At 36.1% G+C, this 27,932-nt stretch overlaps 1 protein-coding gene across 1 annotated transcript; it reads right to left on the bottom strand.

Moving 5' to 3' along the window:
- Positions 1-519: 519 nt before the first annotated feature.
- Positions 520-27,295, bottom strand: TMBIM4 (transmembrane BAX inhibitor motif containing 4). The gene is made up of 7 exons (XM_063075920.1): positions 27,136-27,295; positions 16,812-16,920; positions 15,695-15,800; positions 12,305-12,338; positions 10,227-10,344; positions 1,385-1,430; positions 520-749 (listed from the first exon to the last, which is right to left on the bottom strand). Exons 1-7 carry the CDS (start codon positions 27,230-27,232, stop codon positions 543-545), a joined length of 717 nt encoding a protein of 238 aa, XP_062931990.1. The 5' UTR covers positions 27,233-27,295; the 3' UTR covers positions 520-542.
- Positions 27,296-27,932: the final 637 nt, after the last annotated feature.

The raw sequence follows: 27,932 nt of genomic DNA, 5'->3' as shown, positions 1-27,932 counted from the left end.
TAATATCGGACTTTCAAGCGGACCTTCGATTTTTAACACATCGTTTTATAATGAAATGTCATTAACATTTTAATGTATTTTATTATAATACTGAATAATTCTCTGGAATTTATTATTTATATTTTTTCCTTTCTAAATGAGATTAGTTAATTACATCTGTAACAAATGAAAGAATAAAGTAAATGAGATTAAAATCTAGCCAAAGGAGATTTAAGACTTTATAATAGTAAGGACACTACTATTTTAGAATCAAATCTAATGTTATTTAACAATTTGGGGGAAATTTAGATAAAATCACTAAAAGGTAAATTGAGATTCTTAATCTAATCTACTCATAAAATTATTTTTGAATTGCAAATGAACAGCTATGTATGGCCAATTTAGGACTGAAAAAAATTAAAAATAGAATTTTTGATTCTCTTACCTGAGATTCTAAATCAAGGATTTAGAGATGAGATACTATAAATAATAGTAAGCTCAAAAAAGAATACAAAAAAAGATCACAGAAGTATTATGAAATAGTTTCTATATACTGCTTTCAATTATTTTTTATTAAGGGCTTCCAAAAACTGTAACAGATGCAGGAATAGATTGATGATGTCCAAGTAGAGGCTGATGGCAGCTAATACATACTCTTCAGGTGATAGTTTATGCATCAGGGAGTGTGTGTCATAGATGATGAATCCGCAGAAAAGAAGGGCTCCTACAGCAGCCAAGACCAACTCAATCGTCTCACTATAAAAAAAGAACTATAGGCAAGAGATTAAAGAAATATGTTGACAATTGAGAGTACTTAATTTACCTCCTCTAATGATCTACTGCTACATATATATGAGATTACTTCCAAAAGCTCATGGAAGGATTTGTATTATTTTTTACTTCTATTTTTCCATGAACTTTTGGAAGTACCCTAGTATTTAATAATGGTGTACAACTTTTAATATAAACGTTAAAGCAGAAAAAGGCAAGGCAGGTCTAAACTTATTCTGTCAGATTGAAGAATGAATGGATGAATGAATAGATATCTTCCATTCAATTAAATTATCTGCTTGACTTGGAACAGTAGCATTCCAAGTATAAATGATTTAAAAATATATTTCATTTTTCAAAATTAAAAGTGCTATTGGAGGTTGGCTGTTATAAGTGAGGGCCTCTTTCTATGTAATTTAACTCATTTTTTCATTCATCTTTCAGTCAATACTAATGATCGACATAAGACCTGGATTTTTTAAAGAGATTATTCTATAATCATTCTATATTCAAATGTTCTTGATAATTATAACTAGGTGTCCTATCATAAGAGTATCTCTTACAGCTTTTTGAGGTTATTTATACTGACATAGCTAGAACTATATTTCAATCTAACGAATCTAAAGCAACTTACCCTCAAGAATCCAGACAAACACAGAATCCACAAAACAGCAAATAGCCTATAAAAACAAAATTTTAATAATTTAGAATATTGTTCCTTACAAAAAAAGATGTACTTTCTATTTTATTCTTATGTATTATAGAACATAATTTATACACACAAATTTGCCATTGCTATAATTTTATGAGTTATCATGCAATTGTTATGCATATAAAGTATAATTACATGACAAAGGCCATCTAAGAAGTCAGTTTTTTGCTACCAAACATGGGAAGGCAGTCTTTTGTTATCAAACATGGATAACTGCTGCTACAGGCCATAAGGAATAAGAGAGGCCAAATTTATCCTTCCTCCTTAAACAAAATCACACAAAATATATGAAACAACAGCCTTCAGACAAAGGACAGCAAGCAGCACAGGTCAGTGATTCCTGTGAAAGGGAAATAAAGAAGGTGAGCTCTACAATTGCCCCAGCTGGAGAGAATTTCCAGGCCACAGTGCAGTGTAGAGACAGGAACCCGTAACAAAGCCCTGTGGTCTCCCTAAGTTGAGGAGACAAGAATTCAGAGGTCAGGGGCCAAAGTGGCTAGAATTTTTTTTAGACAGAGTACAAGAGAGAAGAGAGCTATACGGAGATATGCACAGGGTTTCCCTAGAATCTTTAGCTGAATACTGCTTAATGCACACGTGAGGAAGTGACCAAGGTTGGGGAAAGACACACCATAGAGAAGGTGATGGATATAATAGCATCCTGATATGATCACTGCACACAGTATGAATATACCCAAATATCATATTGTATTCCATGAATGTATATAATAATCATGGGTCAATTAAGAAAATTCAATTAAAAAGACAGAAATTAGAGAGTAGAATAGTGGTTACCAGTAGAATAGTGGTTACCAAAGGGAGGGGGGAGGAAGGACCAGGAAACAGTTGATAGACAGGTACAAAATTACATAGCTACAGTTAGATGATAGAAAGAATAAGTTCTGGTGCCCTAGAGTGACAATTGCTAATAATATTGTATTGTATATTTCAAGATAGCCAGAAAACAGGATCTTGAATGTTATAACCACAGAGAAGTGATACATGTTTAGGTGACAGATATGCTAACTATTCTGATTAGATCATTATACAATACCTGCATGTACTGAAACAATAAACTGTACTTCATAAACATATACAATGAAAAAATTAAAAATTTTTTTGAAATTCAATATCCTTCAGCAAAAAAAAAAATTCAGACATTCAAAAGCTGAGACCAACAGACCAGCACTGTAAGAAATGTGAAAAAGAGGTCCTTTAAGCGAATGATATTAGATCAAAATTTAGATCTACATAAAGAAATGAAGAACAGCAGAAATGGTAAATATATTGCTGAACATATAAGACTTCTATTTTTAAAATCCTTTTAGAAGAATTTAATTTTTAGAGCAAAAATAATAATGTATTGTGGGGTTTATAACATGTAGTACTGAAGTTATGGCAAAAATAGCACAAAGGTAGGGAAGAGGAAATATAAATATACTATATATGAAATGGTATATTATTGGAAGGTAAACTGTGATAATTTAAAGCCATATATTATAAAACATACAGCAACCTCTATTTTAAAGAACTATAGCTAATTAGCCAATAAAAGACATAAACAACCATATCAATAATCACATTAAATACAAATGGTCTAAACATACCAATTAAAAGCAGAGATGATCAGAATGGATTTTTTAAAAAAAGATCCAACTATATGCTTCCTATAAGAAAACTATTTTAAATATAAAGACAAATAATAAGCTAAAAATAAAAAGATGGAAAAATATACCATGCTAACACAATCAAAAGAAAGCTCAGTGGCTGTATTAAAAACAAAGTAGATTTTAGGGCAAGGATATTACCAGAGATAAAAGACGTCATTTCATAATGATAAAGAGGTCAGTTCACCCAGAGGACATAACAATCCTATATGCTTTTGCATCTAAAAACAGAGCTTCAAATAACATGATGCAAAACTTACAGAACTTACAGGAGAAATGGACCAACTATATTTGTAGTTGGGCATTTCAACACCCCTCTCACACAAGTAGGCAGAAAATTAGTAAGGATACAGAATACTTGAACAATGCTATAAACCAACTTGACCTAATTGACTTTTTTTTTTTTTTTTAAAGGATGAACGGTAAGGGGATCTTAACACTTGACTTGGTGTTGTCAGCACCGCACTCTCCCAAGTGAGCTAACCGGCCATCACTGTATAGGGATCCAAACCCATGGCCTTGGTGTTATCAGCACCACACTCTTCCAAGTGAGCCACAGGCTGGCCCAACCTAACTGACATTTATCAACTACTCCATACTCCATCCAACAGCAGCAAAATACACATTCTCTCTAATGCACAAAGAACATTTACCAAGATATAAAATAAATTTCAATAAATGCAAAAGGACTAAAATCATACAAAATACGTTCTCTAACAATAACATGATTAAATAAAAAAATATATGCAAGGGGTCTTCAAAAAGTTCATGGAAAGATTTTTGAAGTACCCTCATTTATAGAATTACAATGCTATTTGGTAAATAGAGGGCATGGTGAGACTCCAGCCCTCAGTTGTCTCTCTCAAATGTTCACAAAATTTCTCAGGATACATGTGGCATATCTAAGCTAGAATGAACTATCATGCCACTTCACAATATAGATCCTTCAAGATTGAAAGGGAGTTGGGATTTGATTTTTCATTCTTAAACCCTAGGGAAACTCTAAAGCTTCTGCACCAAGGGATATGGGGACGGTGGTATTAGTAACTGCAAAGCATCTGGGATTTTACCATACTTGCAGGCTAATAAGTTAGCCTGGCACAGTTTCATGGATGCTAGGAGAGGCCACAAGACTCCTAGTTCTGAGACAAAGGATAGTTATTACAGCAATAGCAGTATCCAGAGTATCAGCATTTTTATACCAGAGCCCAGTTCGTACAGGGTGATGCTAAGAGGGCCAGATCACACCTACACATACAGTGGGTTGTGAAATGAGAAGAACCTTGAATTTAGGGAACTGAATCTTTTTACGATTGAGAGTAAGCATGCTTGCCCTTTGCTGCAGAGGGAAGCACTATCTCTATCTTCTGAGGTTGTTCACTATAAAAACAACCTTGAAAAGATGGTCTGGCACAAAAGGCAATTAGCACAGCATTCACCAAATATTTAGAAACAAGAGACACATAAGAAATTGTCTCCCAAAAGGTGTTCAGACAGTTCTTATTGGCTTCTGCCAAGAGATTAGAATAGGGCTGCCAGTGGTCTCTGGACATTAATTTACTCTATTATTTACTATAACTGGACATATAAAGATTCACCATTTAAGCCTGGTCAGGCACTATGGACGATAAACATTAAAATATACATCTTTTCTCTATTACAACATCCAAGTTGAAATCTGGCAAGCTTAGGCTCCCTGGTTAAGCAGCATGCCCTCCCCCAGGGCCCTAGGTATGCATACAATAAAAGGGTTATTTAGGTTCATAGGCTCCATTTGTTAAGTTCCGGTAAGAACTTGAGCCTGAGTTTTCGGTTTATGACAATATTCTCTATAAATACATTAACAGGTAAAGATCTGAAAGTCATGTCCTGCAGATATTTTTCCTAAGTTGTTACTTCACTAGCACTCCACTTTGACTTACATCTTGTTAAATATTTAAACAGAGGAGAGCAAACTTCTGAGAATATAAATAAGATTAGATGAGAAATGCCATGGCTGATTTTGCATTCTGACTCCTCCATCTACAGGACCGCCCAAAATAAATTCTATCCTCTTTTCCCTCAACAAAAAGCACAGAATAAGATCCTACAAACAGTAAACTGGCTCTCGGGGGGGGGGACGGGACAATAAGCCCTGATTTGTAGCACTTCCTAATTTCTGTGGTGTAAATACTTCCACCATGGCCTATTTTAAGCTTCCAAGAATTTAACAACTGACTTTTAAGACTCCTCTTTCAAGTTGGTACAAGCTGGCTCTAACACACCAATTACAAGTTGCCATAGTTATCACATGTAGTTCTGAGATTTAATTCCTTTTGTTGCAAAATCACTATAGGATAATAATGATGTTGCAAAAAAATATTACAGCTATAAGCCAATATATGAAGCACTGCTACGACTACCTGCTACTACTGTACATTCATAAATTTAACAAATGTTTCTTGAGTCTCTACTGTATTCCATAAACAAGTCAGAATGAATAGCCTATAAATCGTTTTTTTTTTTTTTTAAATAAAAGATGACTGGTAAGGGGATCTTAACCTTTGACTTGGTGTTGTCAGCACCACCCTCTCCCAAGTGAGCTAACGGGCCATCCCTATATAGGGGTCCGAACCCGTGGCCTTGGTGTTATCAGCACCACACTCGCCCAAATGAGCTACGGCAGTCCCTAACCTACGAACCTTTTTGAAGAAAATCTTTTTGCTCTGTCTTTGCATCCCAGTTTGGCACTTAGTGTCCACACCATTTTGGCTTTCAGGCTTCACAATAATTAGTGACATTGCGTTTTGTTTAAAATGCCACTAGTAAGTGTCTAAATCTATGGCATACTGACCAAAATATAATTATTATTATGGTATCGCTAGAAAACGATTACATGGCAATATCCAGTAACTGATGGCAGTAAATGCAATTCAGTGGAGAAGTGGACTGTTTCCCAATAACAGTAGTGAAGTGCTGAAGAGTTTAAACAGGCATGCCATGATAAAGTTTGCACTTTAGAAATATAGACTTGTTGCTTTGTTGAGAACAGACTAAAAACTGGAGATACAGACGACGGTTGTAACAATACAGATAAGAGACAATTTTGAAAGGCTTCTGCTTCTAGTATTACAGCAAACAAGGCTATTCAAATCAATTACCACCCCAACCTTCACCCCTCAAAAAACTACTAAAATGATGGATTAAAAAGAAAACAAAGGATAACTTCTTAAAAGCATCAAATAAGTGACAAGATAGAAGAAAACAACTATCAAGCCAAAATCTAGATAAAAGTGAAAATCCAAAGTAGTAATCGTGGTACTATAGCTGGATTTGCCCAAAGCTATATGAATTAGTCTGTTTCTGTTGCTTCTAACATAAATACCTGAAACTGCGTGATTTGCAAAACAGAAAAAACAAAAAAACAAAATCTATCGCTTACAGTTTCAGAGGCTGGGAAGTCCAAAGTCTAGGGAACAAGTTTAGTGAGGGTCTTCTTTGGTTGTGACTTTATAGTAATGCAGGGGGTCTCACATGGCAGAAAATGGAGGAGAGCGAAAAACTCTCACGTTCTCCTTTTAAAGCCCTCAGAACCACACCCCTGACCACCATTATTAATCCATTCACTATGTCATGGTCCTACAATCTATTCACCTCTTCAAGGCCACACCTTTCAATTACCATAATAGGACTTCCCACCCTCTTAACACTGTCACAGTGGGGACCAAGCCTCCAACACATTTAACTTTTGGAGGGACACAGTTCAATCCATAATACTCCACCCCTGATCCCCAAAACTCATGTTCTTTTCAAATAAAAATACATTCATTTCATCCACATAGTCTTAACCTGTTTCAACTGAAAAAACCGAAGACTCAAAGTCACATCTGTGAAATCAAAAAAAGTTATCTACTTCCAAGATACAATGGTGGGACAAGCATACAGTATACATTCCCATTCAAAAAGGGAGAAATAGGCCAAAATAATGGAGTAATAAGTCCCAAACAAGTCTGAAACCCAGCAAGGCATGCGTTGAATCTTAAAGCTGGCAATCATGAACCTTGACTCCATGTTTGAGGTCCTCTGCATGCTGGTGTGGGGATTAGGTCCCCAAGTCCTCAGGCACCTCCACTTCTACAGCTTTCCTGGTCTGAGGCCAGGCTTCAGCTCTCACAGTCTGGCGTTGCACACTGGTAGCTCCACAATTCTGGGGTCTCCATGGCGGGCCCACTCTCATGGCTCCATTAGGCATGGCCTTGGTGGAGTTTCTCTGCTACAATTCTGACCTCACATTTCTGCTTGGCATTTCTCTAGTAAAGGATCTAGGTAGTGACTCTGCCCCTGTGACAGATTTCTTCCTGGGCCCCCAGGTTTTTCCATACCTCCTTTGAAATCCGGGTAGAGGCTCTCAAGCCTTCACAGCTCTGGCATTCTGTGAGTGTGCAAACCTAACACCAGATGGATGCCACTAAGGCTTCCAGCTTGTATCTTCCAAAGCTGCAGGTCCAGCTATACCTGGGGTCAATTTAGCCACAGCTGGAGTAGCCAAAGTAGTTGGGGTGCTGGTGCTAGAAGCAGCTTCCTGAGGTGGCACTTGACAGCAATCTTGTGGAGGGCACCTTGGGCCTGTTCCCCAAGGCCATTCCGTCTCTCTAGGCCTCTGGGCCAGTAATGGAAGAGCTGGCCTCAGAGGATTCTACAATGCCTGCTGGGCCTTTTTCCCCTTCTCTTGATAATCCCTCTCTTTTGTGTTATTCTTCTTTAGCACCATTTTATTTTTCTTCTGAAAATGCTGCTTCTCTACCACATGGCCAGGCTGCAAATTTTCCAAATCTTTACACTCGGTTTTCCCTTAATTCTGGCTTTTCGTCATGCCTTTACCACCACAACTCAGCCATGCAGCTTCCTGAATGTGTGGCTTAGAAATTTCTTCCACCAAATACTCTGGTTCACAACTCTTAAGTTCCAACTTCCACAAAGTCCTAGGGCATGGACACAATGCAGCCAAGTTCCTTGCCAGTTCACAGCAAGGGTGATCTTTGCCCAAGATTCTAAAAAGCTCCCTCTGGGATCTCTTACTGTCCAAATTTCTATCAGCATTCTGCTCACCACCATTTAACTAGTCTCTAAAAATTTCCAAAAATTCCCTGGTTTTCTTGTCTTCTACATTCCCACCAGCATCTAGGCTTTTTTTTAGACTGCTCCTCCAAATTCTTCTAGCCTCTCCTCAACACCCAGTTCCAAAGCCATTTCCACATTTTCAAGTATTTGTTATAAGCAAGACCCCACTTCTCTGGTACCAATTTTCTGTATTAGTCCGTTTCTGTTCCTTATAACAAAATACCTGGAACTGGGTGATTTGTAAGAAAACAAAATTTATTGCTTACAATTTTGGAGGCTGGGAAGTTCAAAGTCCAGGGAACATGTTTGGTGAGGGTCTTCCTTGGTGGTAGCTTTATAGCAATGCAGGGGGTCTCACATGGCAGGAAATGGTGGAGCAGAGAGAGAAATTAACATGCTCTCCTTTTAAAGCCCTCAGAACCACGCCCCTGACCACCACTATTAATCCATTCACTACAGCATGGTCCTACAATCTAATCATCTCTTCAAGGCCCCACCTTTCAATTACAATAATAAGATTTCCCACCCTCACTACAGTGGGAATTAAACTTCTAATATATGAACTTTGGGGGACACAATCCACTCAATCCACAGCAGCACTATATAACCTTAATGATAAGGCAAATCATGTAACACCTCTCTACCCCCACCCAGGGATTACAAGGAAAGTTAACAATGACTAAGCAAGGGTAAGGGGGGGAAAACAGAAATTGTCACCACAAGTTATTTCTTTGCAGATTTGTAGTCCAAATTTGTAACACCTAATGGTTGGGAAAATATCTTAAGCCATACATTTAGTTTCAAGTAGACCTAGTCTAATAATGTGCCCAGAAGCCAAGCAGCAGCAAACCCAAATACCCTATGGAAGAATGCACCTTTAACCTACATGTCAAAGAAATTCAACAAATAATTTTTCAAGGACAAATACACAGTGAAAAATAACCAAATACACAAGAAAATAAAATATCATAAGACTTATCAGAAACAGCAGACACAGAAAAAGATATACTTGGTCTGAGATCTATATATGATAATTATAATATCAGATGTATCAATAAATGTAAATTTATGATGAAGAGGCTAAACTATCAGGGAAACTGTTTACAACAGGAGTTTGAGACACAATACTAGAATGGATGGGAGGAAGGGGAGCAGTTAGAGACTGGGATAGGAAGAAGCAGCAGAGTAAACCTTTCATCATATACAGAATACCACACAAATATGTATGAAACATCTCCCCAAAAAAGGAAAAGAAAATGTTGCCTCTCCAAATCAGACACCATTCTGATAAAACTATTTAGCAGCTTGCACAGTTGTCAGTGTTGGTTGACCAACTATATTTTATCCTAATAGTGATTTCTGGTAATCTGGATTACCAGAAAAGAAAGAGGAGATGAAAGAAAACTTTCGCAAGAGTAGACTTTTGTCAATATTTAGTGTTGTAACAAGAAAAAGAACAGAAAATGATTGCGTGACAGTGTGCCAACAGGAAGCCACTGTGAACTTAGAAAAGAGCTTATGCATTCTTACCAGATGAGGGCAACACAATACCATTATTCTAATATAAAATTTATTTGTTTGAAAAAGGATACAGGTTAAACTACATGGATCAAAAAGGTTTTAAAGTTCATGTAGACATTTCCAACATCTGAGCCAATTACATTGCTCTTGCCATAAAGATATGGATTATCTTGGTAACATTTACGCTAAGACAAAAACTAAAATAATTTTAGTAAATTCCACCCTATTCATGAGGCATACAAGCCTAGCCTCTCTGGAAAACTGATTCTTTTTGGCATACAATTCCTTTTTACTATAGAATGGAAGCAAATGACTTAAAGCCACTTTCTATCTCGGTGTATCCTCTTGGCCCTAATACCCAGAGAGAAGACCTCTTACTACCCTCCATTTTAAAAGGCAGTAACCAAAACTAATGGTATAACATTTCTTTCAAAGCCATCTATCTTATCTATTCTATCCAAGAATATATAACTTACCCTGCTCCAAATTTGCTGAAATCTCTCTTAGATTGTAGAGTATAAACAGTCAAACCAAGAAATACTGCAGTAGTCAGTATAAAAGCTTGCAGAATAATATATACATCATAGAAGGTAACTGTAAAATCAAAACATTAAAATATGAATAAACATACTCAATATAAAACAGCTTTAACTGGCATTTAATAGAAATGTTTTATTTTCTCCTGTACAGTAATAAAAACACCAATAAAAACAATTATAAAAAGATTCCTTATCCAGCTGTGAATATATCAGCATAGTAAAACCACATCCACAATGCAATAAATAGTTTCCAAAATATTCATTCATAGAAAATAACAGGGTCACATTATTATGAAGTTAATAAAATGATTAGAGAGATATTACACAGGTAGCCAGCTAGGAGTTTTAGGAATATTGTAGAGTGATTCTTACCCATCTCCGTCCCAGTTGCAGTTTATCACCATGTGTGGTGATTGTTTATTATAGCTTAAATATCAATAGGGATGATTCCAGGTCTTCTGGCTGGCAGGGAATAATTTCAGGACAGTAGCAGCAATTCTAGCAATCACCTGGTTAATTGGATCCAGGTCATTAGTGCAATTCAAGCTACTGGGCAAGAAAAATAATGGAGCTGTCTGGGGCTGCCTGCATTCACCTGCTCTGCACAGGACAGAAACCCACTACTAATTGCTTTATATCCAAATCTGCATTATCTTGGAGCACATTATTGTGCGGTTTACTGAGTATGTACCAAATTCTCTTCTGTTTTAGAATGATCATCCATATTGACTATCGCTAGTATAATATACCTACTTAACATTTTAACAGAATGCCAAATTACAACCTCTTTAAAGGAGGTTAAGTACTTTGAACCCAGAACCATTTAAGTATTTCTTAATTTTTTCAGAGATTAATTATCCAAGTTATTTCTATTCCTAAATGTTACATTATTGGAATTTCTTTATGCCATTATAGGATTAGAAAGGTGAACACAGAAAAGACAAAACACGAAGTCAATTTTGTTTCCTGTCAGTAATTTCAGCACATGATTAGGTGGAAAAGATATTACAGTTAATGAGGAAAATAATGTTCTCATCTATGTATTTCTACCCTCAATTCCAAACTCCTGATATAAATCTCTCTCCTATGTTCCTTATACAAGGAGGGGCTGGAGAGAAACAGATGGACTTGATAACAGTGATAGTAAGTAACATTAATAGATAATAACACTAATAATAAGTAAATATTAATAATACTTCCTTTCTATGTTGAAAAGTTTCAAAATCTTATTTATTTTAGTATGTATTACTATTTATTTACATTCTGATTCTTTTAGAAGTAGAGGTAGATTACCAAAAAATATAGATTCAACAAAGCTGACATAGAAAGGTTAAAAACAGTAATGATGAAATAGGAAGTGGTAACAATATTAAACATAAGGATTAACAATTTGCTGTTATTAATAGTTAGTTCTGAGCTGTTTAGTACCCAAGGTTAACCATTTTGAAACAATCAGAATTTTTGTTAACTTATTGAAAGTTTTTACTTGAGGCATTACATAGGATACATCAAAGTAGTTATAACATATTTGGCCTTCAAACACATATTTAACAGGGAATACATAAACAATTACCACTGTTTCTTGTAGTACCATTTGGTAAAATATGAGGATATAACATTAAAGCACAGTCCAATGCAGGCAATTCTTAGAGGAGCTAAGCCCATTTGATCAAAGTGCATGGCTGAAAACACATGTTCTCAGTCCTAAGATCCCTTTAAATTAGAGAAAAAAGTAGTTATGGTTGTCTTATTGATATAAATGGATAAACACAAATGAAATGCTGTCCATTCCTCTTGGTTTCCTTAAATTTTTCTACTTCCTCTAAGCTCAGCTGAACTATGTAAAGTATAAGGATTTGACTTTTGCTTATATTTTAGGAATTCTTCATCCTATGCCACATTTTTGAAATATGACATTCTGTGCTTTAAACTTTAGCCCCAAACACCTTTTTAATCCCCCAAAGTGGTCTACATTAAAAAGTTTTGTAACATATAGAAGCACAATCATGGCTTACCAACAACGGCCACAGTCAGAGATTCCAACAGTGTCTAAGAAAAATAAACTGAAATTAATTAATGCTTGTAAAATTTATAATATCTCCTTTTCTAATTTCTAGCAGTTCAATGGGATCCCATATGATCTCATTTTAGCTTCAGAATAGTCCAGTGAAGTATATGGTACAGTTATTTAGCCCATCATAATGCAAATAAGACCTCAATATATTGAGTGAGAATATTTACATTCAAATTATGATTCCATCACTCTTTAAGCTCTAATCAGATTTTTTATGTCTGTAACAGGAAGATTATAGGAATAATACGAAAAATTCTATTTTTCTCACTCTCTGTAATGTAAATAAAAATGAAATTGCAGGCTGGCTGGTTAGCTCAGTTGGTTAGAACACAGCCTTACAACACCAGGGTCACAGGTTCTGATCCCTATACCTGCTAGTTGCCAGAAAAAAAAGAATTGCAAGTCATGTGCACTTTTTTTTTTTTTTTTTTTTTTTTGATGACCGGTAAGGGGATCCGAACACATGGCCTTGGTGTTATAAGCACCACACTCTCCCAAGTGAGCCACGGCTGACCCTTCATGTGCACATTTCTAAATACCTCAAAATATCACACAAACAAACATAGGAAGAATAAAACATTTAGGTAGTATGCACTTTGGTGTGGTGGAGTCTTGAAACTGTCTCTCAATATTCATTCTCTCCTTCTCCCCTAGTAATAGAAGTTTCACATGGACACATGGCTGTTCAGATTAAACATTACATTTTTCAGTCTCCCTTGCAGCTAGGTCTGGCCATACGACTATATTCTAGCCAATTTAATGTGAGTAAGGAAGTGTACAATTTACAGATTGTGCTCTAAAAGCAAAAGGCTTGCTCTTCCCTTTCTCATTTTTTTTGTAACTAGATGCTATGTGGATATGACGGAGAACTACCTTATACCATACAACACTTTAGGAATGCCTGAACCATAGCAGGAGCCTGAGCCCTTGACATCTTCACTAAATAGTCATTCAGATTTTTACATGCAAGGGAAATAAACTATCTTGTTTAAGCCATTGTTATTTTGTCATTGTTTAAGCCACGTCACAAGTAGCTGAACCCATATCCTAAATAAAAGATTTGGGGAAATTAAGCCTTGTCCTCTAGCCTCTCTTTCCCCTTAATTACATTATTTTTATTTTGTCTTACATGCTTACTCTAGTTAGAGTTTATCAACCGTCTGACAGACCATATCACAAAGGCAAAGCCAGAAGTAACAGCAGTAGCTGTACACTCATACTCCTGGAAGAAGCATTCCATGTACCTCACCCTACCTGAAATCAAGAAATCATCAGAATAAGAGCAAAGATGGTATTAAAAATTGTACATAGATGTGAAGGCAATGAAGCTGCTGCCAAGTTTTAATATTGTTCATATTGCCAGGGAAGTGACAGCAAAAGATGATAGAAGTATTTTTTTCTGGGCAACATGATTATACTACATTCTTGATATTTGTGACATGATTTTGGGAAAGAAATCCTACCCAACACATAAGTATCTGAAGGAAACAAGACAGTATAAATGAGAGAAAGATAAGTCTAGGAAAATATAACGCCACCCCAAAATAATGTCCCCTTGAAAATGTATACACACACAGACACACACACCCCTACTAAAGCAAGTTAATATACCTCCTTTCTTATTTTGGTGGAAAAGGACCAAAAAACCAAGTGTCAAAAGTCTCTGAGTAAGCTGAGGAAATGTATTTTACATACTCTCTATTTGTTAAAACACTTTTAGCTATGGGCACGATGAATAGATTTAGCAATAAGTAACCATCTTGCCTCTAAGCATTTGGCTGATGTTTTTCTAGTGGAGCCTATTCCGCTTGGCAAAAAGTTGGCCTATACCCTCTTCCCACATAGAAATCACAGTCTTTCTGAAAGGAGGCTATCTGTAGATTTGAAGAGGAGTTCTACATAACCCTGTTTCTTTTCATACTTCCTCTTTCCCTCCCTCCTGGGATACAGCTGACTGAGCCAGAAGCTGGCATCTGACCCAAGGACTGGCAACCCAAATATTGGCTAAGAATCTGCAATGTGACCTGTGCCAACAATTAGCTGTGACAATCAGATTCTTTATCACTCAGGAATCTGAACTCTGAATATGAAGCAATGGCAGCAGGAGCTAAGCTAAAAGGTAAATGAACTATATGGGGGCCAATAATGGGTCATATAAAAATTAAAGAAAAGAGAAAACAATGTGTAAGGACAGTTGTGAGGTAGAGACAAGAAGTAATGGAACAAGGGAGAGAAGAAGACCACAAATTGTAGCCACTGAATTTTGTATAATAGAATCATTTCTATAACCTTCCTCTAGTTCCTCTTCTTGTGGACTGGTAGGTTTGGGTTGGTGGGTTCCCAAGCTCTGACATTCTTAAAATAAACTCCTTGTTACCTAAGATAACCTGGGTTAGGGGTGGTAACCCTGCAAACAAAAGAGCTTAAGATTTAAGTGAATAATCTTTCCTATAAATAAAACTTCCAAAGTCATGAGCTTTTCTTTCCTCACATTAACACAAACTCATTATCAGAATTCATAAACTTATCTTTAGTTTAAAGCATTTTAACATGATCAATAGCTCTTTCACTCTTATTTGATCACAAATATTCTTAATATTAGTTTAGATGTTTTGAAGTACATTATTAAATCACAACCCAAAGACATACTGGATATGAGAAGAGGCAAATAATTTTAAAAATACATAATTTGAGCCTTACCAACTCATTATGGTCATATTCTGAGTTTTTATAGGTGGTAGTAGTTTTGGTTTTAATTTTCACCAACATGATTTAAAGTTGGGTTCTCCCAACCATAATTTTGAAACAAGTTAGTAAAGCACATCATTTGAGCAAAATATTTCTTTGAAAGAACAGTGATAACATAAAAATAACACTGCAGAGTTAATCATAAAGAATTTGATTTAATTCTATGAAGTTAAGGCTACAATATAATTTTTTCCCAAGAAAATCAAGAATACTAAAGGTAGAAAGTATCACGGGGATTATCTATTTTAATATTTTTTGTTTTATGTATGAGAAAACTATGTACAGAAAGGCTAAATGCCTTGCCAAATGTCACATACCCAGATAGTGGCAAAGCCAGATCCCCTGATTCCAATCTAGTATTTTTTCCACTACATTCTAAAATTAGTAGAAAATCTGTTGAAACTGACAGTTAAAAATTCTAAAAGACTACAGAGTTACAAGTAATTTCCTAAAATATTCTAATATTTAAAAATTCATTAATTTTGTTCTGCCACAGTTATATGTGTATACTTGTTCAATTAAATAAATATACTTAAAACTTAGAAATAAATGTTAAAGGAATAGACACTGTCAAAGTACTCACAAATCCAAAAAGCAGGTACAAATTAAGGGGATGCTTATGTCTGTTTAAAATCAATGCAAAAATCAAACCCAATGATCCAACAGCAAACACCAAAATTAAGGCAGGACTGAAAGACATAATATTAAAAGAGTTTCAAGTTAAAAAAAAAAAATAGTAAACAGCTTAAATAATACTATCCAATTTAATAAAATTATCTGTCTATTTTGTGTATTTATGAAAATATAAGAAAAAAAATCTGGAATGATCCACACCGAACTATCAAAAGAAATTATTTTACATCTGGAAAATTTTAGGGGTGTTGGGGAGGAGCAGGAGGACAAAGAAAAGAGCCCAAAATGAATGGGGAAAGACTTTTCCTTTTTAGTTTATGAACTTCTATCATAGTTGAATAATGTCTATAATTAGTATACTACACTTGTAACTAAAATACAATAAATAAATTAAATAATAAACAAATTTCATACCTATTTTTTACGGTATTTACCATATGGCCATAATTTAAAGAATTTTACCCCAAATAGCAAACTAATAGTTCAAGACTCCACTTTGGTAAGGGGAAGGAGCATAGAAATTCTCTACTTCTACAAAAATATTCAATATTTCTCCTTTCCTTTAATATAAAGAAACTGTATTACTTTTAACTAAGGAAATAATCATGTGGGAGGTCAGATCTCTAATTAGGTATAAATCAAGTGAAGCTCTTTCGAAAACTTGTGAGTGAAATTATCCTAGTCATGAACCAAAACTAAAATGAGCACATTTATTAAGTAGTCTTATTTTTCAAGCACTGTCATGCTTTGGTGATAGGGTATATAGTATAATAAAATAAAATAAATGAAGACTTTAAACAAAACTGTATGCAGTTAAAATTCTTAATACTATTATAGGATATGAGGGTTTAACCTGTAAGCTGAAAAGCTCAGAGGTAAATATCATGTTGTGGCACATTTTCCTTCATCAAAAACAAAACTAATCTGACTTATGAGTTAGATAATAAACCTTTTTCACACTTTAAACTCAAAAGTTAATAGAAAAAAATGAACTTAGTTTATAATAATATGCTCTTTTGATCATATGCAATGTCTGAGAATGATTCAGAATCATCTCATTACTTTACCTTTCATGTACAAATGTCCGTATAGACTCAAAGTATAAAAAAACTGCAGCGGTCACTGTAGTTAAGAGAACTTGCAGAAAAAGGATGCTGTAGACTTTTCTTAGAAAGGCTAGAAGAAAAAAAATTACATATGACTATTTTCTTAAGCATTTATAGGACAGCAAAGTCAAATTTCTCCTCAGAAAAATTAAGTCTTTACAAGCATTCTTTCTTAAATCTTAATCCAAGTAATGTAATCTGTAACTAAAATAGAAGAAAAAGTTTTCAAAGTAACTAAAAAATTGTAAGAGATATCTAATCCTCCAAAAAGCATGAGCTATAAAAAAATTAAGCTAATGAGCCAGAATCTAAATCTTTTCATCAAAATAAAAAGAAAGTATTAAATGCCTACTTAATACACAGCAGCATAAACAAAGCAAAAGATCAAAAACAACATTTTTAAGTAATGATTCTATCTTGAATCTGAAAAGCAGAAATAGAAAACATATAGTTAGACATAAAATTTTTTAAAAAGCCTTAATTTTTAAATTAAGCTTTTAATTTAAAGTTTCACAGCAGTAAAACTGTTTCCCTAAAATGAAACTTCTCCTTAAAAGGCAAATTATATATAAACCTATATTTTATTTCTCATTTATAGTACCTCTGCTTCTAGTTTCTATACAATAGGAAATTCTAACTTTCAGAATATTTTATTATTGACATCCATAAATCAACCCCAAGGCCTAATGATTAAAAAATACTTATTATTAAAATCTTCTGATATACAGATGATATAAATACAATGAACCCCCAAGAACTCACTACCACCTTTAGAATTAAAACATTAACAGTTCTCACCTTCTCTCATATACACACTAATACCCTCTCCCCTCACATCCTGAGCTAACTACTAATCATCTTTCAAGATTCAGCCTTTCTCAGTCCCCCAGTGTGAATTAATGTTCCTCCTTCACAGTCTCAAGGAACCCTAAACATAACCCTAAATCACTTTATAATTGATAAGTCTATTCACCCTTCACCCCCATTAGACTATAAAGGCTAAAAGCTCCCTAATAATAGGGAGCAAATCTTATTTATTTCCATATGCCTAGCACCCAGCCTAGCGGACACCACAGAATAAACAATCATTAAATTTTAGTTGCTTCTAAATAAATTTATATTGAATTAATGAAGCGTGAATTTTGCTAGTCAGAGAAGAGAAAAAGTATTATTCTGAAACAGAATAATGGAGCCACTTAGAGTACTGTGCTTAGGCAGGCAAAAAAAAACCATGTTGAATGACTTTTACCACAAAAAAAAAAAAAAAAAAAGGGATGTTGTCTCTTGCCTATTTTGACCATGCTAATGTGGTAGATGTTCCTTTTGAAAAAATTCTTACTAAAGATCTGGCTTCCCAATGAAAGATGAAGTGCTTTGAAAGCATGTCAGCCAAATATCAAGTAATAAATCAAAATCTTTTATAAGAATATAAGAATTTTAGTGAATACTAAAGATTTAATCCTCAAAATGCCCAAATATTAAATCTTAATCAATCTTTCCCTCTAAAGTATAGAATGAGCTTTTCCTAATGTCTTAAACAGATTTTACCGAACTTATAATTTAAACAGTGACTCATAGTAACAAGAGTATCAGCTGTATTTTAGCCTAGAGATAAAGTGCTCATCCCTGTGACAGACCTACAACTTACTTTCTTAAAAAGGCCCTAATGTCTGCATGCTTTGGGCGGTCATTTCCACCTTTTTCATAAAAGTAAGAAAAGAATATATTACACCCATGGATAATGGTATTTGTGCTACCTTTCTGCAAATTTCATTATTAAACCAAGGGTCAAATCATCATTCCCCCAAGGGATTTTCTGGACTACAAAGAAAATCATATCCTTTACTTTTGATGCCCTATTATGAACCTCATGTAACTCAAACCCAATCTATATTATATACATTCTTAATTAAGCAGTGACAGATAATGTTAATCCTTACCATTTTATAGAACTGTTCTACAGTTCAAAACAGTGTGTACAGAAAGAGCTAATGTTTATGTGTACGTGTGTGTGCATGCACAAGTGCATATGTAATAAAAGACTGGAATAATATACACAAAGATGTTAATAATGTTTTTTTCTGGGCAATATGACTAAGGATAATTTTCATGCTCAGTTCTCTGCTAATCTGTGCTGTTCAGATACCAATAAATATCTGTTACTTTCATAATAGAAAAACATTTTAAAGAAACTTGTGCTAAGCATATAAATTCATCATAAAAAATTATCCTTATGTAGATATTCCAGACCAAAACTTTTTCCACACTCTTTAAAAATAGTACCTTAGATATATGACAAAATACTTAATATCAGCAATCATCAGGGAAATGCAAATCAAAACCACAACGAGATATCACCTCACCCCAGTTAGAATGGCTATTATCAAAAAGACAAAAAGTAACAAATGTTGGCCAGGATGTGGAAAAAGGGGAACTTACACACAGTGGAGTGTAAATTAGTACAGCAACTATGGAAAACAGGTATGGAGGTTCTTCAAAAAATTAAAAGTAGAACTGCCACATGACCCAGCAATCTCACTACTGTATATATAGCCAAAGGAAGTGAAATCAATAAGTTGAAGAGATATCTGCATCCCTGTATTTACTGCATCACTATTCACGATAGCCAAGAGATGGAGTCAACCTAAGAATCCACCAGTGGATGAACAGATAAAGAAAATGTGGTATTTTCACAATGCATTACTACTTAGGTATGAAAAAGAATGAAATCCTGTCATTTGTGGCAACATGGATGAACCTGGAGAACATTACGTTAAGTGAAATAAGCCAGACACAGAAAGGCAAATATCACATGATCTCACTCATATGCAGAATCTAAAAAAGTTGATCCCATAGAAGTGAAGAGTGGAATAGTGGTTACCAGAGGCTGGAGAGGGGTGGGGGAAAGGGTATTTATTGCTCAACAGGTACAAAGTCACAGTTAGATAGTAAGAATAAGTCCTAGTGCTCTGTTACATAGTAAGGTGACTATAGATAATAATAATGTATTGCATATTTCAAGATAGCTAGAAAAGAGGATCGTGAATATTAACACCACAAAGAAATGATAAATGAATGCTACATAAATGATAAATGCTAACTACCCTGATTTGATTATACAACGTATACATATATTGAAACATCACCCTGTACCCCATAAACGTTTATAATTATTATGTTTCAATTATAAACTATTTTTTTCAAATGGTACCTTAAATCAAATCCCAGGCAAAAGCAACATTTGACACTCATTTTGAATAACTAAAAAGTAGCAAAGAACATGCATACACTGCTCACAGGAAAAAAATAAAAGATTTGATTTGAAAAGAATACTGCCAACAGCAACATCTTCTGATATTATTTTTTGAGTCCTGATTTCTCCCCTTCTATCTGATATCTCAAACTTAACATGGCCAAAACAAGAACTCTTCATTTATATCCAGACTTCTTGTTCTCCCAGTCTTCTCATCAGTAACCAGCACTAACATCCTCCACGCCAAAAACATGTAAGTCATCTTTGATTACCCTCCCTTTTCCCAATCTATCAGCTACTAGAGCTTTTATTGTAAAAAGTAGAACATATCCACTTCTCTTAGTCTCTTCTACTACCTCGCTGGTGAAAGTCTGCATCATCTCTCACCTCTCATCATGATGTCTCATTGGAGTAGCCTTCTGATTGGTCTCTATGCTTTTGCCCTTGTGCTACCTATACATTCTCCACACAAACTGTCAGAGTGATCTTTTTGTAGGGTAAACCTTGGTTCCCTGCTTAAATACTTTTAATGGTTTTCGTTACACTCAGAATAAAATGGAAAAGTTTTTATAGGGCCTACAAGGCCCTACATGATATAGAACCTTTCCAATCTCATCTCACACAACTCTCCCTCCTCCTCACTACACTTTGCCCACTTAATAGCCACCTTTCTCAAACATGTCAAATTCTTCCTGCTTCTGGGCCTTTGCCCTTGCTATTTCCTCAGCCTAGAATGTCCTTATCCTTCTTTACATAAACTGGTGATTTAAAATGTGTCCACAATTCTTGCACACTCCCTTCAAGTGACTCCTAACAAAAAGAATGAGGCAAAAGTGGCAGCTGTATTATTTCTAACGCCAAGTCATAAAGGCATTACAGCTTCCTCGTTGCTCTTAGATTACTTGCTCTAGAACAGTTTTTCTCAACCTTGTTTTCATTATTCACCACCTAACGAGCCTTCTAGACATTTTTCTCTAATAACTCTCCCAATAAAATTTTAATGCCACAAATATATTATATGCCTGTTTATGTACCACGGACCTTTGGAAGGCTATAAATCATAGTAAAAATCTAAGATTTTTTGCCCTTCACCCTTCTGGGGACAATTTTGCCCCATTGAGAATGCATGCTCTAGGGGAAGCCAGCTGCTATGTTGTGAGGAAACTCAAGTAGCCCTGTGGAAAAACCCATGTGATAGGAAAGTGAGGTCTCCTGCCAACAGCTAGTTAGAAACCAAGGGCTGTTGTTAACAGCCATGTGAAGGAGCCTTCCTAGAAGAATATCCTTCAGCACCAGTCAAGCCTCCAGATGACCAGCACTAGCTAATATCTTGACTACAACCTAAGACAAACAGTGAATGGCCCAGATTCCTAACCCTCAGAAACTGAGACAATAAACATTTATTCTTTAAAGCCATTAAGTTTGTGTTTGTGGGGAGCACCGAGGGCCTCCGCCATGCCCCCCCTGCCTTCCACAACCAGGCCAGCAAAGGAGCTGGCCCTTCCACCTCCACCTCCGTTTCCCTACCCCCCACCTGCCCCTCCCACTGTTATGTATTATTTTACATCTTTGAATGTAAAATAATACTAATGATAATCAATAAATTAAAAAAAAATTTGTGGTGATTTGTTACACAAACAGAGAATTAATACATATTTTGGTTCCTGAAAATGTGGTGCTGCCTTACCAAACACTTAAAATATGGGCAAGGCTTTGGAATCAGGCAAAAGATAGAAGCTGGCAGGTCTCTGAAGTAAAAGCTAAAAGAGCCTTTAAAAAATTATTTGTGGAAGAACGATGCTTTTGAGGAGGCTGTTGGTGAGGGCTTAAAGCTAAGTGAGGAAAACTTGTGGAAACTGGAGGAAAGAGAATCCTTGTAATGTACTGACAAAAAAACTGAACTGTAGAAAGTAGAAAATGTGTCTTATGAAGTGGGCGATCATAAGTAAGAAGATTTCTAGACAGAGTGTTGAAGGTGCCTCTGGCTTCTTGCTGCTTATACTAAAATACAAAAGGAGAGATAACTAAAGGAAAGACTATAAAACAAAAAGATGTAACTGAGAAGGTAACTGTAAAATTCCTTAAGACCTCACAAATAACCAAAATTGTGTCTCATTAAAACAGGGCTTCTGAGAATCTTAAGGAAGCTGTCACTCAGCCATCTCAGCCAAAGTTCATGCTAAGACATTTTTGGGTATGGCTTTTATGTAATGGAGTGAAGCCCAATAAGAATCACAGGAAACCTACAAAGTTTTTTGGAAAATTATATTGGCAAAAATATCACCTCAGTATGCTGCCCCACCACTGGAGGTGGGGTACAGGAGTACAGATGATTTGTCTTTTTAGTTTAAAAGTCTTTGAAAGGAGCTGTCCTTAAGAAACTACACCCAAGGAGCTTCATCCACACCTGGATTTAATTTAGATGATGAAATTCTAGACTTAGAGATGATGCTATCATGGGATAAGACTTTTGGGGGATCTTGATTTGCATGTGGAAGAAAAAGAAATAATTTGTGGCCAGAGAGAAGACTGGTGGTTTAAAAATATGCCTACAAATTATTTGACACTACTTTCAAAAGGTGAAGCCTAAATCTCTTACCCTTGAATGTTGACTGCACTTATTGACCTGCTTCTAATGAATAGAATAAGGAAGACGTGATGGTATATGTGGTTTCCGTGACTAGGTCATAAAAAGGCACTGAGGCTTCCTTCTTGCTTTCTCATGGACTGCTTGCTCTGGGGAAAGCCAGCTGCCATGCCATGAAGACACTCAAGCAACCCTATGAAGAGTCCATGTGGCAAGGAACTGAGGCCTCTTGTCAACAGCCATGTAAACTAGTTTAATTAGCATGGTAAAAAGTGCTCAAGGTAGAGACTGCATTCAGAAATTCATTCCCACGTAATTTTTCTATAGCTTCATGATTTGTTGTTTTCCACCAACAAGTCCTGACATTTTAGACATATAATATTCCAAAACTATCTTTCAGAAAATGTACACTTTACAATCAGCTAAAATGCTTTTTTAAATTGAAGCAATTTTGTTTAGCCTTTTAATTAGTAAAGGACCAGAGACAGAGTGAATGACCTTTAATTTAATTTAATTTTAATTTAATATAGATGTAGTCAGCTTAGTTACCAGCCCAGTTACCAGGAATCCTAAATAAAATGTTCCTACATAATTTAAATATTCAAAAGTGAACAAATGTTTACTGAGTATCTGGTACTGCAATCAGCAGCACTGTTGTAGTTATGTAGGCAGGTACACAGAAGTAGATCAAGTATAAGAATTATTATTTTTTGAAAAACAGTCTACATATGCAGATAGGTAGAAAAATCATTCATCCAGGGATTCTGAAACCTGGTTTCTAATCCCAGCTTCACTGCAAAGAACTATGTTATTTTAGAAAAGCATTTTGAAACTTAACTTCCCTATAAGACATAGGCATGTATTGTTTTAGGGATGGTAATTCCAGGGAAAACAATACAGTTGTTACGAATTTTTTTTTTTTTTTTTTTGCATAATACCAAAATACCAGGATTGGTGCTTCTAGATAGATTAGAGAAGCTTCAGTGTTTAAAACAAACTAATTTCTTGACCCTTAAAACAACCTGGTATAGTTGGAAGAGCAACAGTTATGTCTATTTTACAGATAAAAAATCTAAGGATCAGAAAGGCAAAGTGACCTGATTCTCTCTACATTATTGTCAACCAGGACTGTGTTTAATTTTCGGACCCTCAAATCCATGGTTCTTTCTACTACACCATACTATTTCTCAGCATCACTAAAAAAGGCCATTCTTCTCACTGCATTGACATGTCATTCCCACCCTTCCATGCCTAATCACAAATTCCTTCTCCCCCAACCATATCCCCACCCCCATCCCATGAATTCCCTTCATATATCCAAACCCAGCCCTCCACTGAGATTCTACTTCCTCTTGAATCTTTCCAAGATTAGTCCAGTTCACAAACTCTTGCTTCCTTCTCCAAAGTCCATCCAAACATAGCACTTTAGAATTTAATTAAGCTGCTATGACAAATTAGTTTGGCTACTGGCCAACCTAACCACTGCCTTAAGAACAGTTACCGTGACTTGCAAAACTTTTATTTACCTCTTTACATGCAGTAAAAATGGGTTGTTCAAAAAACATATTTTATTTATTAAAAGTATATTAATGATTCAAGTGTTTCCATAAAGGCAGTACCTTGACTTGCCAAGGCCTCGCTAATGAATGCCTTCTATTCCACACACCTGACACCATCTCTACAGAAATTTAATTTCCTTGCAATGGCTGCCATTTTCTATCCCTGTCCTACCCTGAAGTAACTCATTCTCTCCTCCTTTCTGGGACCAGCAGGAACCCTCATTCTCCCTCTGAGTTAGCTAGTTCTCACTCACTCCTAGTACCTGCAGTACCAGTTACTAATTAATGTATCACACTGTAACTGTCCATTTTACTTGGTTAAAGCTTAGCTTTCACCAATCCTCCTCAAACCATTAAAACAACTGAAGAGAAGGGAACACTTCAAACTCATTCTGTGAGGCCAGAATCAAAGGCACTATGAGAAAACTACAGAGCAAGATCTCTGATGAATAATAATGTAAAATTACGCAACAAGATACTAGCAAACAGAACTTTAAAAGGATTAAACATCATGACTAAGTGAGATTTATTCCTGGAATACAAGGATGGCTCAATAAATGGAAATCAATTGATGTAATATACCACATTTACAGAATGATGGGGGAGTGGAGGGAGAGAAACATGATCATATCGATTGATGCAGAAAAGGTATCTGGCAAAATTCCACAACCATACATGATAAAAACACTCAATAAACAAGGAACTGAAAGAAACTACCTCAACATAATAAAAGCAATATATGAAAAGCCCAAGCTAACATCATAATGAATGGTGAAAAACTGAAAGCCTTTCCTCTAAGATCAGGAATAAGACAAGAATGCCTGCTTTTGTAACTTCTAGCATAGTACTAGAAGTCCTAGCCAAACCAATTGGGCAAGAAAAAGAAATAATAGTCATCCAAACTGAAAAGAAAGAAGTTAAATTATCTCTGTTCCCAGACAACATAATCTTACATGTAGAAAACCCTAAAGAAAAACTGTTAGAACTAATAAATACAGTAAAGTTGCAAGATACAAAATTAACATGCACAAATCAGTTGCACTCTTATATACTAACAGTGAACAAGCTGAAAAGGAAGTTAAGGAAACAGTTCCACTAACAACAGCATAAAAAAGAATAAAATACTTAGGAATAAACCTAACCAAGAAGGCAAACTTGAAAACTACAAAACACTGAGGAAAGAAATTAAAGACACAAATAAATGGAAAGACATCCCTTGTTCATAGACTGGAAAACTTAATGTTAAGATTTTCATACTACCCAAAGTCATCTACAGATTTAATGCAATTCCCATCAAAATCCCAATGGCATTTTTTGCAGAAATAGAAAATTCACCCTAAAATTCATGGTGAAGATGCAGAGAAATTTGAACCCTTGTGCATTGCTGGTGAGAATGTAAAATGGTGCAGCCACTATGGAAAACAGTATGGCAGTCCCTTAAAAAAATTAAAAATAGAATTACCATATAATCAGTAATTCTACTTCTGGATATATATTCAAAGTAATTAAAGCAGGGTTTTGAAGAGATATCTGCAGATCTATATTCATAACAGCATTATTCACAATAGCCAAGAGGTAGAAGCAATGCAAATGTCAATAAACAGAAGAATGAGTAAACAAAACTTGCTATATACATACAATGTAATATTATTCGGCTTTAAAAAGGAAGAAAATTCTGACACATGCTACAACATGGATGTGCCTTGAAGATGTCATGCTAACGGAAATAAGTAAGTCACAAAAAGACAAACACTATGACTCCACTTATATGAGGTATCTAGAGTAGTCAAATTCATAGAAACAACACAGCGGTGACTAAAAGGGGCTGGGGGGAAGAGAAAATGCGGAGTTGTTTAATGCAAACAGCGTTTCACTTTTGGAAGATGAAAAAGTTCTGGAGATTGGATGCACAACAAGGCGAATATACTTAACACTACGGAACAGTACACTTAAAAATGATTAAGATAGTAAATTTCACGTTACATGTATTTTACAATTAAAATTGCTTTTAAAAAACCTGAGCTCACTTCCAAAATAATTTCAAATTTTAACTCCAGAAATACAGATGCTAGGCCTCAAGATTCTTAGTGCATCAGAACTATCTTCATAATTCCTTTTCCAGAACGAGTTTCGTCTGCCCAAACAGGCTGAAAAACTGGGGCAGCTTCTGTGATCAAATAGCTGAACTAAAGTGGACAATGAATTCCACTGACGTAAAATTGGGCATTGTAAACGTAAAAGAATTTCTGCCCACTGTATATTGCATAGTACTTAAAACTAACACAAGATTCTGACTGACTTATGATGCTTCCGTTTCCAGCAACTTCCTCAATAACGTTGAGTTCCAGGCCCTGAAGAGAGAAAACGGAACAAGACAGACAGCATCTCTGTTCTTGTAGCGTTTACAGAACAGCACGGGACACAGACGAATAACTTATAACTTGCGCACGCCCCATAAGCAAAAACACCCAGCACGTAACTCTATTCGGGTGTACGCCGCAAGCGTCACACAATAAACGTATTTTCGCCAAAAAAGTAACTTTTCATTTCTTTTCATTTAAAAACGCCAAACTAAGGCCGCTGAGGTTTTCGCCTGTCCCCAGCACACGGAAGGCTCCCGCTGAGCTCCGGGAGCTTGCGCTAGGGGAGCACTGCGCCCCTCGGGTGCGCCGCTCTCCACGCGGCTCCGGAGAGGCGAGGAACCCCGAGGGCAGGGAGGGCAGGGCTGGCTAAGTCAGAGCAGGGACGGGTAGGGGCGAGCTTTGCCTCTGAATCCCAGAAATTGGGCGCGGGCCCTCAGAAGCCGGAACTCCGCCGCCAGAGGTCGAGCGCGCAGCAGGACGGACGAAGGGCGGCCGGTAAAGACGGAGGGAGGGGGCGACGTACCCATTCGGATGTGCACACTGGCAGAGGCCACGCAGCTGCCATAGTTGAAGTCATCCTCGATCGAAGAGCGAGGGTAGCGGGGGTCAGAGACGGCCATGTCGGCGCTAGAACCCCTGCCCACCCCCACCGAGCTCGGAGGACTCCACCGACCACAAAGGACTTCCACCCACTTCCGCGATGATGCAATCCAGCCCCAACTAGCCGAGCCGCCTCGGCGGGACGAACACCGAGCTAATCGATGATCTCACCTCAAAAAAAGAAAAAAACTCCGGTTAGTGTGAGAAAGAGGAGATTGCTTCGGTTTAGGACTGGAGAGAAAACGGATTACATTCCCAGCATCATCTGAAGTAGAACTTTTCTGAGATCTTCAACAAGCTTTTAAAATCTCACTTGAAGAGTTGCTAAAAGATAGAAGTGATCCACTCATCCATTCGTTCAATAAATACCCATCTCATTCATCCTCTCCTTCAATAATCACACCGGGGATACACTTTGAATTCTGTTATTTTTAATCATCATCATCATCATCATCATCCCTACATTTATTGAGCATTTCCTCGCTTATTTAGCGTATTACTCGTTTTAATACAACGCCATAAGATTTATTATAGAGGACAAACTGTAGTTGAATTGGGAACCCATCTTTTTATTGAGTAAAAACAGCATTAGCAAAGTTTGATCCCCTAACTCTTACCAGTTACAAAAATGAGGTAATGCTTAATCCTGAGAGGCAAGTAGGAGCCAGCCTAGAAGAGCAGAGCCATGTAGTTAGGTTCTCAAGGGACCAACATCTGCAA

The sequence above is a fragment of the Cynocephalus volans genome, chromosome 12, assembly GCF_027409185.1.
Source record: "Cynocephalus volans isolate mCynVol1 chromosome 12, mCynVol1.pri, whole genome shotgun sequence".
NCBI classification, from domain to species: Eukaryota; Metazoa; Chordata; class Mammalia; order Dermoptera; family Cynocephalidae; genus Cynocephalus; species Cynocephalus volans.
The sequence above is the reverse complement of the archived record's forward strand: the minus strand, read 5'-3'. Positions and strand labels throughout refer to the sequence as shown.